The sequence below is a fragment of the Chionomys nivalis genome, chromosome 14, assembly GCF_950005125.1.
Source record: "Chionomys nivalis chromosome 14, mChiNiv1.1, whole genome shotgun sequence".
Classification (NCBI taxonomy): Eukaryota; Metazoa; Chordata; class Mammalia; order Rodentia; family Cricetidae; genus Chionomys; species Chionomys nivalis.
In genome coordinates, this window is record NC_080099.1 from 49,878,038 (window position 1) to 49,890,843 (window position 12,806).

The window sequence follows — 12,806 nt, forward strand, 5'->3', positions numbered from 1 at the left end:
AAGGAGTAAAAAGCTATACTCCAAAATGTTACTGTCAACTTACAGCAGAGTACAAGTTATATTACTTTTACCTGTAATGCCTGTATTTAAAACTTTATACAAAAAAGAGGCATTGCCTCCACTTTACTTTTTTTATTTTTTAAAGTCCCAGCACTCAGAGGCAGATGAATCTGTGAGTTTGAGGCCAGTGTGCTCTGCAGAGCAAATTTTGGGTCAGCTGAAATTTTGTCTCTCAAAATAGTTTTAAAATTCAGAAATAAACAAATTAGTATATATTCACATAAATCACTAAGACTATTACACTTAAAAACGATAAATCTCCAATGTGGATTAATGAGGAGAAACGAAGAAAATGACATGCCCCTCTGGCTGACAGAGCTACATTTTGGCAATCTCTATAAATATCAACAAATTACAACTAGAAAGTCAGGAAGGGAGCTCTCCCTTCCACTGGGAAAAATGATAGCTATCTCCTACCCCTGAGGGTATATATGGGATCCTAGCCAGCAACAACAGCAGATGGGCACACAGCCCCTAGAAACATGGACTATGCTTCCGGAGCAGACCGGACAACAAACTTTTATTACACTTTCATGGCTGCATTGTCATTTCCAATTTTCAAAAACAAAAGTACCAGGAAAGGAAATATGAATATGATAAGGTGGCTAAAACGAGGGATGATATAATAAGAAAATATAAAAAGAAACAGGTAATAAAGGAATATTAAGGAGAAGTGAACATTGATTTAGATATGGAACAAATTAGAAAAAAGGAAGTGCAGAAAGATGTCCTCTGCATAAAATGAACTCCTTTTATTTATTTTCAGTAGTTAACTGCATGATCACAGCAGTGTCGAGTAGCAGGAACGGGAGTGTACTGAGGGAAGCTGAGGAAGAAGCACAAAAGGAGCAACAGATGTAGCCATCAGCAAAGCGTTTTCCTGATCTCAGTGTCAGTGGCTTATGACCAGGTGATGAAGACCTGTTGAATAGACCTACATACCTAGTAAAAGGTTTTATGTAATATATTCTTGATAAATGCTACCATGTCATTGACTATATGAAAAAAGTCACTTTCCGTTCACAAGCAAACCACTAAGCAGTTTGTATGACTGTAGTGCAGACTATGATTTTTGGGTTCAAATAAAAAAGTCTTTTTTTTCCAGCTAGGTATGCAAGCATCTCTAAGCTCAAGGCCAACCTGGCTTACAGAATGAGTTCCAGGACAGCCAAGACTACATAGAGAATCCCTGACTCAAAAAGACCAAAAAATTCTTAAAAGGTTTTTTTTTTTTTTTTTTTTTTTAAAAAAAAAAAAGGGTAACAAATCAAGAAAAACAAAATATTTATTTGGAAAGTAATGATCTATTAGTCTCTAGGATACTGACATAGAAAGGGACCTCAGTACCAACTCCTAAGGATTCAGAGGCCTTATGTCTCAGGATGCTGGCCAGGATCACCTTGGCTGACTAAAAAAAGCACACACTTGTTTCCACTCTGCTGGCAACTCAAGACCATGCACAGCTCATGCTTCCTTGGGAATACCTCTTGTATACACACTCTGGCGGGGCCAGGACTACAGGGGCATTCTGTTGCCTTCAATGCTGAACTTGACAGCACGGTGCATTTTGCTGAGCCTCTTCTGTTCTGCAAACCGCCTCTTATGCTTTTCCAACCGACTTAGGCCCTTTTTAAGAATACCAGGCTAGAAAGAATGGTTTGATGGGAGAAAAAGATTACCAAGAAACAGCATTTGGGTAATGTCTTCATTGATGAGAGGGAAAGTGTCTATCCTGACAATTTCACAACAAATGGAGAGAAAGGGAGAGGGGGCTCTGAAAAAGCAGGTAAATTCTATTTCTCGTGACTCTTTACATGAATGAACAAATACCTGAGCGATCCCAAAACAGAACTTGTGAATCAAATAAGCCTAAACTGCTATAAACATCATTAAACACAAAGAAAGGAGAAACAATTCCAGTGGTCTTGCTCTTCTCCTCTGCTCACTCACCCTGGATGACTCCATTTCTACATTCCACTTGGGTCTGACGACATAGTCCTTGTTTGATGGCATTGGGACTCTAGCACGGGCGCAGAAGCCAGGATCTCCAGGTCTAAGAGCCCTGAAGAAGGAAAGAAAAACTGCTTGTTTAGCTGGCCACAGCAGAGCCTAAGTGAGATTTCACCCCTGTATTCCTAGACCCATTCCATTCAGCTGCAGTGTTTCAAATCTTAACCAATAATGCCCTACCTCCCATCATTGCATCATCAGACATACTGCTATAATGTGTGCACTATCTTCAATGCCAATTCCCTCTTTATATGAATTCTTGCTTCTCGGCTTCAGATGTACCCATGCCCTGTACTTTCCAAGGCTAGTTTCAAGAAAACTTTGCTTTAAAATTTATGTGTTTGAAGCATTTGCCTTCATATATACACATGTACTACTAGAAAAGGAAGTCAGGCCCCTTGGAACTGGAGGTACAATGTGAGCCACAATGTGAGAGCTGGCAAATGAATGTAAGTTTTCTGCAATAACAGTAAGTGCTCTTGAGCCAGTCTCTCCAACTCAAAGAATACTCTGAATCCTAAGTTCTCTAACTAGTCCAAAGAGTCACTAGGAGATGAGGGAAAATTAGGTTGTCAAAGTAATCCTCCATTCTTGGAGAAAACTTGTGAGGTAACTACAAATTCCCTAGCAGTAATAGAGATCCCAGTATCTCTCTCATTAGTAACAACTTTCCAAACTGTAGTTATCAGAGTGAGGGTACTGACTGATACAATCTATTTACCTTATCGCCTTTACATTTCTCAGTTTACTTGTCTCACTTGTGCTTACATTTAGTTCTAGACAACATTGAAAATAATCAAGCTACACTAAGGTCACAGTTCTTCTGTTACTGTCTGGGCATTTAAACTAATTTTTTTTTTCAAAATAATTTTCATTTATGGTTTAAGTACATTGCTGTTCTACCTGCATATCTGTGTGAGGGTGTGAGATCTTGGAACAAGAGTTACAGACAGTTGTGAGCTGCCATGTGAGTGCTGGGACTTGAACCCAGATCCTCTGGAAGAGCAGCCAGTACTCCAACCACTGAGCCATCTCTCCAGACCCAAGCCACTCAATCTTTAGGAACTCCCCAAAGGATATGGGGAAAGCAGACTTACACCTTCTGGGAGTAGGGAACAAACATCTACACTATCACCTCCAGGCTCTGTTCCAGTGTGTAGGAACACATCTCTATTGGCTCCTCAGCTACATTCCGCTGCCAAACTGGTTAGTTCATTTCTTATTTTAGATTGTAAATTGAACATTTTCCCCAACTATGGAGATAACCATCAAATCTGTGTCTAGTCTGACTCGACCCCATGGTGTTTCTAAGAGTATCTCATTAAATAGCTCATCGTGAATAGCTTGAAAAGTAACTTATTACCACTTTCTTCAAGTCTACTTACTCATCCTTAGTTAGTGGATGGTAGTATCGCTGTCTACATGCTGACTGGAATCTTCCATTGTAAGCCACCTTCTCCCTGAAAACAGGACTGCACGCATACGCACACATCTTGGTCTACCTCCCTGAATGAAACTATACTTAACAACAGGGAAATTTTTAAGTTTCTTTTGTATGCTTTAAGCTTTAAACTTAAAAAGGAATCTAGCACTTAGCAAGGACCAACAAAATACTTATTAAATGAACTATTTTCTTAATTTTTCAGAGCACCCAATACATTGTTTTGTAGTTACTCAATAAATAAATTGAAAAATTACCCTTTGCCAATGGGAACACATAACTTAATACTATCCTTATAATAAAACAGAAATCCTCTATACATGCTAAGAAAAATCAAGACAAAACTCTTACTTTTCCTCTCCTGTCAGCACCTTCTCCAAGTCTCTTCGCGGTGTCTGACCACCAGTGCTGGGAAAAGAATAAACAGACATCTGGATCTTAATTCTTACAACTAGGAAAAGCACATCAAAATATCAAATTTATACCATACTAAGTGCCTTTATATTGAATCATAGGAAGCACTTTTAAAAAACATTGTGTATGTGTGTCTGTGTGCGCGCATGAGGCTGTACAGTGGCAGTCAGAGGATAACTTTTCTTTCTTACTTAACTTGGGTTCTTGGGATCTGTCAGGTCGCCAGACTCTCACAGCAAGTGCTTTTATCTTCTGAGTCTTCTTGCTGGCCTGAGAACTTGTAATTCTTTTAAAGTTTGTTCACCTTAATATTCATTCATGCAGTATGTTTCATTCCCAGTGTTCTACACAAGCTATACTTGTTACCGATAACCCTGCCCTCCCAGGATGTATCCAGAATACTGATAGTTTGAACCAATATTTTTTTCTCCTAGGGTTTTGAAACTGGGACTGAGAAACTTGTTTTTTGCAAATGGCTAAACTACTACAATCTCTAGCACTCCAGCACTGTGAGGGAGCACACTGCATTCAGCTGTCCCAGAAAGGTCTGCCCCATACACGGCTGCATTAAATTACACTTGTGCATCATACCTGTTCCCTCATACCTGCTCATTCTTCGCCGCTGAGGCATTTGTTCTAGATCTCTCTGCTCCCTTTCTTCTCTTGTCATTCCTTTATAGTTGGAGGTAAGTCCAAATATAGGCCGAGACCACTCATCTATAGTAAATTAATAATTTAGTCCATAAAATAGTATTTCTCCTGGGTTTTTAAATAATCACACCCTAATATTGGATAATATTATTTATAGAGTATTATATAGAGTATCCCTTTTTAAAATGTGGAACACAGGAAGAATGAAAACAAACCTAGAGTTCGTAACAGTATGTTCTTCTGTTAGGATCTAGATTTCTCTGGCATAAACAGGTAAGCATAAGAAAAGAAAAGGTCTCAGAGGGCTAACAACAGCAACAGTGGCTAACTTCCTTGATAGTAATGCTCTCTACATAGTCTCTCATTTAATCTTTATAATAACCCAAAGAAAACTATTAAAATCACTTTATTACAGAGGTAGAGACCAAGCTTGAAGCTTAGGTCACTAGCTGAGTATTTGCAGGAAGGTGGTGGAGCCAACACTATGAACTAGGCATGGCTAGTTATAGGGCCTCCATTCTACCCTCTCTCCACATTCTTGGTCCACAGCTAGAAGACGTATGCTTTTAATTGCTATAGTAAATACTGAAAAGCATATTTAAATGAATAAGAGCATTTTAAGAATATGAGAAAAAAGTAATTGTGCATAGGCACTAAAATTCTTCTATTCCACTTTACTGAATCATTGTAAACAAATATTGGTAAAAATATAGCTTTTATATATGCACATCTTTCCCTCTATAGACATTAAACAAATAAAAAGCAAACTTTACATACTGATTAATTTCCCTGCCATATCCTTGTTGGACCTTGATTCCTTGGGGTGTTTATACAGATACATCACTGCTCGTCCAATCCCACTATGCTTCAGGGTCTCCTGGCTTACACTAGGTAGCTGGGGAACAAAAAGACATATGAATTACTCGGGAGCTAGGAGGCGTGCTAATTTACAGATCTCCAAGGCCTCATTTGTTCATGTGAGAACTAATATAAAATTCTATTTTTAGGATCTAGGAAGACATAGAACATCCTTTGGGCTGACATCAAAAGTCAAGGTTTCAGTATTAGTGAAGTAAAGATATATAACAATGTGAGGAAATACCAATTACACATACTTATGAAGATAGCAGTTCAGCTCAGGCCTTGAACCTAAGCCTGAATCTATGCACACCCACCAGCTAGCTGCATGACCTCTGATAAATCATTTAACTTGTCTTAGTGTCTTCATCTATAAAATGGAGGCATTACTCCTATCTTACAAGTTTATTGTGAAAGGCAGATAAGCCAATACAGACACAGAGCACCTAGCAGTGTGAGGCAGAGGTTCTTCAGATGTTAAACAGCTTGTCTAAGGTGTCCTAATCATACAAAAAGGGACCCCAACTAGAGATTACAATTCAAGTTTATAATCTCTAAATGTAACACACTTTCTACTTCAAGTGCCTCTTACATGCTCACTGCCAGACTGCTCTTAAAAGAAACCCATAGCTGTACTAAGAACTCTTTTCTTGAAAACTGCCAGCAACCAAATTTTGTAAAGTTTTTTTTATGCTCATTTTATTAGGTATGGTCTCTTTTCCCAAAATCCCTTTTTTGGCAGGCTGTAGCAGAACAAATTAATAAGTAAATGGTACAAAAATACAGGTCTTGATTATAGAAACCACATTAGATATTTATTGAATTACACATTATCTATGCTAACCTCTTGCAGAATCTTCAACAATTCTTCCCGAATCTTCAGTGCAGGCAAACTCCTATCTGGTAAAGGTGAAAGCCATTCTTTGATGGCAGACATCACACCACTGTCAATAAATGTTTCTTTAAGGTCCTGCCTGCAACAGTAATGATAACAGCAATGAACACGATAATAATGCCAAGCCTATATCCTCTGATTTTACTTACATAGTGATGTTTAAAAAAACTGCTTTTATGGGGCTGGAAAGATGGCTCAGCAGTTAAGAGCATTGCCTGCTCTTCCAAAGGTCCTGAGTTCAATTCCCAGCAACCACATAGTGACTCACAACCATCTCTAATGAGGTCTGATGCCCTCTTTCTGGCCTGCAGACACACATGTAGACAGAATATTAAATACATAATAAATAAATAAATAATTTTAAAACTGCTTTTAAAGAATTATTTATATACTCAATATTTACTCAACTCCTAGTTTTAAAAGCAGCATAAAAGCTTACACTCAAAGGTAATTCATTAAGATATGCAGGCTTAATGAATATATTAAAACTGGTATCAATGATAGTCAAAAAAATGAAGCCCAATTATTACAACTAAAACAACAACAACAAACCCAACCTATTGGGGAAAACAACTGTGCTATTCTCTCAGAAAACAAAGAAAATATAGTTTTACTGAAGGGAGAACATATCTCAATAGAATACCAATATTTAAACTCTGCTTTATGCAATGGAATAAATTAAAAAATCCAACATATCTATGTGAAATCTGCAAAATAACTTTGCCTGTCAAAATGGAGAAAATAGTTTTCAAGCTGGCTCCCTGGTATGCTAAGGCATTTCTTCAACTCCAAAACTAGGCTGTAACTTTATTCAATGAGAAAACAAAGCTGCTTCTAACTGTGAGTAAACTAATCAAAGAATTTCTCAACAAGGATTTAGGAAAAGCATCATTAAAGCAGAGCAATGACACTGATGTCCAAATCAAATAAATCTGTACAACATGAGCTCCAAGCAACATCTCCCAAGATTTGCTGTTTCCTACTACCTTGGGAAAAATAGATGAAAATTTACAAGGTCTCAATTGTCTACAAAGAATAAAATTAGCAAATTTCCAGGTTTTCTTTAATATTACCAGTTTTCTGTTTGTAAAAAGCACTAAGGTTTAAGAAAAATTTATGAGCCGGGTAGTGGTGGTGCACGCCTACCAGCCCTCAGAAGGCAGAAGCAGGTGGCTCTCTTGTGAGTCTGAAGCCAGCCTGGAAGTTTCCAGGACAGCCAGGGCTACATAGTACTTACAATGCACTTCCTGTTTACTTAGGTAATATTATATTCTTCTAAAGTCTTTGATGGAGTTGAAGAATAGATAGTTATAGTTTTCCTTAGTTATGATAAAAGATAGATATAAATATTGTAACTGTAATTCTTGCTTGATAACTTTTGTTGTATGTAATTTTACTATGTTGAAGTTGAAGCCTTTCTTTGTTTAAACAAAAAAGGGGAAATGGTGTAGGAGATCCTTCTGTTTATGTGTTGCTTTCATTGGTTGAATAAAGAAACTGCCTTGGCCTCCTGATAGGGCAAAACTTAGGTAGGCGGAGTAGACAGAACAGAATGCTGGGAAGGAGAGAGAACCGCCATGGAGCTGCCAGAATCAGACATGCTAAATCTTTCCCAGTAAGCCACAACCTCATGGTGATATACAGATTAGCAGAAATAGGCTAAATCAAGATGTAAGAGTTAGCCAATAAGAGGTTAGAGCTAATGGGCCAGGCAGTGTTTAAATGAATACAGTTTCTGTGTGATTATTTCGGGTGGAAGCTAGCCGGCCAGGCAGGATGGGACAACAAGCAGCCTGCTCCTCCTGTTACTAGCTCTAGCTGCCCAGGAACTCCTTCTATTGACCAGGCTGGCCTTGAAATCAGATATCTGCCTGCCTCTGCCTCTAAAGTGCTGGGATTAAAGGATTACATCACCACTACCCACCTTGAATATCATTTTATTAGAAGGAATTTTTTTCCAGGAATACAAAATACTCACTTTTTAAGGTGCATAACCACAGTAGGCAATAAGGTTAGTTTTTTCAGTGCTGGCTTCTTTTGATTATTCAATTGCCTGTCTTCCTATTCAAAAAACAGAATACCCCCCCAAAAAAGGGTTTAAAATAAAGCAATATTAACTTTTAATACACAATTATAATAACTACTACAATTCTGAACCTTAAAATAATTACTCAAAGAAAGTATAAGTTTTCTGAAAGGAGGAGCTGTTTTACACAAAGCCAAACTCCTAATCTGTCCCGTCAATCAAACCCACAGATATTTTACATTCCTTTTTAACGATTAGAACTGAGAGACAACTTCATTTATAGTACTAAAAAGTTTTCTAAGCTTTCGGAATTCATTCAAGGAACAGTATATAGCTGCGAAAGTCTGGTTTATCTTCAAGAATTATCTTTCCATGAGCAAGGAAAGTATGGCCTATTACCAAAAATATTACTTGGGTAATTTCTACTTTTTTTAATTATAAAAAAAATACTAAATTCTACAAATATACAATAGCATATCCAACGTACATTTCAACAAACACAGGGTTTTTCATTTAATTATACACCTACTTATTTTTCTTGACACACTCGAACTGTCTCAAATAAAGTCAAGACAGATCATCAAACCCCATGGACTATCTCAGCAAGGGGCTGGTGGTGAAGCTGAGTGATAGAGCATTTGCCTTTGGCTGCCAAGTGCCTGGGTTCAGTTCCCAGCATCTCAAAACAAAAAACAAAAGCATCTCTGCAAGTTCTCAAGGATCAGAATTAGTTTTTAAACACATTTGCCAATTTTCAATAATTCAATAGATATCTATTTCCAAATTAAAGGAATATATATTCCAGTATAATGAGTCGGCTACAATCTACTGATCAGGGGTAAAACAACAAATGACTTTTTAGCATATTTTGTATTTAAATAGACATCAACCTTGGTAGTGGACCAAGGTAGCTATGACAACAAACCTCCCATTCACTTAAAGATTCATTTTTACTTAACTTTTTTTTCTAACCAAAATAAGCTAAATTTTGAAAATTAAGATTTATAGGATTAAAATTTAGCAAGTAGATACTTTATCACAGAAAACAACAAGTCTTTTACAGCAGTCTAAAGTTAAACATTTAAGGAAAAAAGATACCGCACTATCAATCTTGTGGGGAAAGAAGGCGGTAACTTAGAAGTGACATCCTACCTCAGCAGCTTCATTCATCTTTACAATCATGGCACTCACAACGTCATCTGCATCACTAATAAAAGTGCTCCCATCTCGATTTCGCCTACGTTTGCCACACATGTTCTTTTTTCGTTGTAACATCATCTCAAAATCCGACAGAAAGTCCATACTAGGCAGTAACACAAAAATCAAGCTCTTTGATCATACACCTTCTTTAATTACAATTAAGAACATCAAATTGTCTAATCTTGAGTCAAAGAAGTGCTACTTTTGTTTTATTTTGAAACAGGGTCTCTATACATAGCCCTGGCTGTCCTCGAACTCACAGAGATCCACCTGCCTCTGCCTCCCGAGTGCTAGGATTAAAAGCGTGCGCTACCATGCTTGGCAAAGTGGCTACTTTGCTATATGAATTTAGCAGTTACTGTATCCAGGATAGATATTAGAATAAACAGCTGTTCTTTAAAAGTACTTTGACCTTGAAGAATCCTCCTGGAAAACAGCAATTGTTTTGCTGAAGGGGTATTGCAGCCACCCCAGGACTTTGATCTTATATTATTGTGTATTGCAAATGATACATAATAATGGGCTGGGGAGGGGGCAGGCAATGTGATGCTTTCCTTTAGTAAGACACATAAATTAGATTAGAGACCTTGGTATGAGGAAATACTTGTGTGTAACAATCAATAAATACACCTTTGTTGGAGAGGAGTTCAGTCCATGAGAGAGGCTGGACTTTCTTGCTACCACATATGCCTTAAAATTCATCTTGGGCATAGGACCAAACTAGATCCTCTGAATGTGGGTGACAGCTGTATGGCTGGGGCAGACTGCGGGGCCACTGGCACCAGGATTTTTGGGAACCCATTCTCTTTGGAGGGATACCTTGCTCAGTTTAGATATAGTAGGGAGGACCTTGGACCTTTCCCAAAGCAATGTGCCTTACCCTCTCTGAGGAGTGGGTGGGGGTAGGGTGGGAGGTATGTGGAGGAATTGGGAAGAGGGAGTGGAAACTGGGACTGGTATGTAAAATGAAAAAGATAGTCTGTTTTCTTTTTTAAAAAAATTAAAAAAAAATTCATCTTGGAATGCCTTCTTTCTTCAATCAACCTGAGCTACACGATATACCCCGACACTACTTTTTTAAAAAGCTCAAATACACATAACTTACTACCACAAGAGTGAACCTTACACTTCATATCCAATTCCTGTTCTGCACTACTGATAAATAGTAACACAAACAGGCCTAAGCTTTTCATATGCCACATTTACACCTGTCATCCATGAGGTTGAGAACAAACATTTCAAATCTTTGGTTAGGAGCACTTTCAGTTGAGGTGAACTGCTTTTTTAGAAATAGAAAATGTTCAATTATTTGAATGCTTTGTCTTATGAACCATGACTATGAAAAAAAGAATCAACTGCCACATTTTAGTAATGAAGAGCACAACTTAAAACAAAGTGAGTACACACATGCTAAGTGCCTGGCCTTTATAGCTATCATCATTACACTTAAGAGGGTGCTATCTCACTCTGCCACATACTAATAAATTTAAATTTCTCAAAGAAGCACCTAAATTCTGCTTCTTAATTCTTGCACATCACTGAAAGCATAATCTTCACAACTGTGAACAGTGGTTATCACTCCGTTCGTTCATGGCATCATCTTTTTCTGGACATGGTTCGCAATTATTTTAACAGAAGTAGAGTATAATTAAGAAACATTTTTGTATTTACTTTATATTTGCTTCCCCTGCCACCCGAAATGAACTTTTTTCTCTCAAAAACTTTTATATTAAGTTATTTTATGTTGTTATAAATTAAAAGTATCGTATAATCTATAATTTACGACATCTGAGCACAGAGCAAGTAACAGCGAACATCTCACTAACAGTATATTGAGGAGGTGAAGGAGAAATACGAAACATACTCTTCAAGTCTGGGAACCTAGATGAGAACCAGGAAAGCTCAACAGTCTCTACCTTCACCTCAGTTTGGCTGAACTTTCTTAAAACCAACACAAAAACACTCACTGCTTTCCTCTTTTGATGTTATCATCAGAGTCCGAGTCTTCAGCTTCTTTCAGCTGTGTTTCATTCTTCTCTTCCTCCAAATCCTCTTGGTTAAAACCCTAAAGGTACAGTGGGTTAGGCCCAGCTATCATAACCACCTTACAGATTTCCTACTTCTAAAAATACCTGACTTCGCCCATTAAATAATATAGCCACAAAGGACAAAGCATATTGAACAGGTATCAAGAATGGTACAGCAAAAGATCCCCCTTGGCCACTGGTGTGGGAGTCTGCTTTGTCCCAGGAAGCACTTCCATGCTTTAGTCTCTTATCACACATATGTCAGCGTACTATTCAGAGGGTAGGAGACAATGACCTGAAGTTCCCAAATTCTCCAACCTGAAATCCTTTTATTCTTTGTAAGGCTTTGTACTATTTCGTTGTATTAGAGAACTGCTACCACAGAAATGAAACAATGCAATTAAAACAATAGTCCTATCTTAAACTTACTGTAAATTCCTCTTCCTCTTCATCACCAGATTCTCCAAATATATCTGCAATAAGATTTCTAGAAAACCAAATATAAAACCACCCATCAGCTTTCTTACATTTGCACATGTATCATTTTACAAACAAGGTATTTATGGACAGTAAAATGTGCAGACCTTAGGCACAAAGGTTAATGGGCTTTAACAAACATAAGCACTCATATAACCAGTGCCCTAAGCAGAAGCCTATTTCTCTAGACGCTTCCTCATAGCCTTTTCTCATGCAGCACTCAACCCACAGGTGAGGGCATTTTGTTTCATTTCCAACACTCCACTGACTGTGCCACATCCTCAACCCCTTACAGCCCTTTTAAATAAACCGTCCACCACCAAGACCCAGAGGTAACATGATCACTGACCCCAGCACCATGAATTTTATAAGCTCTTAAACACCACATAAATGGAGCCACAACACATTCATTTCAATCTCCTCAGTCAACATATTGAGACCCACTCGTGTTGTAGTGTGTACAGTACTTCAGCACCGACCCTAACCCTGAGACCCACTCGTGTTGTAGTGTGTACAGTACTTCAGCACCGACCCTAACCGAGACCCACTCGTGCTGTAGTGTGTACAATACTTCAGCACCGACCCTAACCCTGAGATCCACTCGTGTTGTAGTGTGTACAATACTTCAGCACCGATCCTAACCCTGAGACCCACTCGTGTTGTAGTGTGTACAATACTTCAGCACCGACCCTAACCCTGAGACCCACTTGTGTTGTTGTGTGTACAGTACTTCAGCACAGACCCTAA

The 12,806-nt window shown here is 38.1% G+C and overlaps 1 protein-coding gene across 2 annotated transcripts in view; it reads right to left on the minus strand.

Moving 5' to 3' along the window:
- The window catches only part of Iws1 (interacts with SUPT6H, CTD assembly factor 1), a 37,874-nt gene that overhangs the window by 10,483 nt on the left and 14,585 nt on the right, over window positions 1–12,806 (minus strand). Inside the window, exons 5-14 of one of the 2 annotated variants that reach the window (XM_057788305.1) lie at window positions 12,012–12,069; window positions 11,523–11,620; window positions 9,508–9,658; window positions 8,308–8,390; window positions 6,279–6,408; window positions 5,354–5,471; window positions 4,531–4,642; window positions 3,863–3,919; window positions 2,011–2,122; window positions 1,433–1,704 (exon numbers count right to left, since the gene is read on the minus strand). In XM_057788305.1, coding sequence (XP_057644288.1) covers window positions 1,576–1,704; window positions 2,011–2,122; window positions 3,863–3,919; window positions 4,531–4,642; window positions 5,354–5,471; window positions 6,279–6,408; window positions 8,308–8,390; window positions 9,508–9,658; window positions 11,523–11,620; window positions 12,012–12,069 — 1,048 coding nt within the window. In that variant the 3' untranslated portion in view covers window positions 1,433–1,575. Of the gene's footprint in view, window positions 1–1,432; window positions 1,705–2,010; window positions 2,123–3,862; window positions 3,920–4,530; window positions 4,643–5,353; window positions 5,472–6,278; window positions 6,409–8,307; window positions 8,391–9,507; window positions 9,659–11,522; window positions 11,621–12,011; window positions 12,070–12,806 lie in introns of those variants that run through there. The other variant, XM_057788304.1, reaches the window with a different exon arrangement.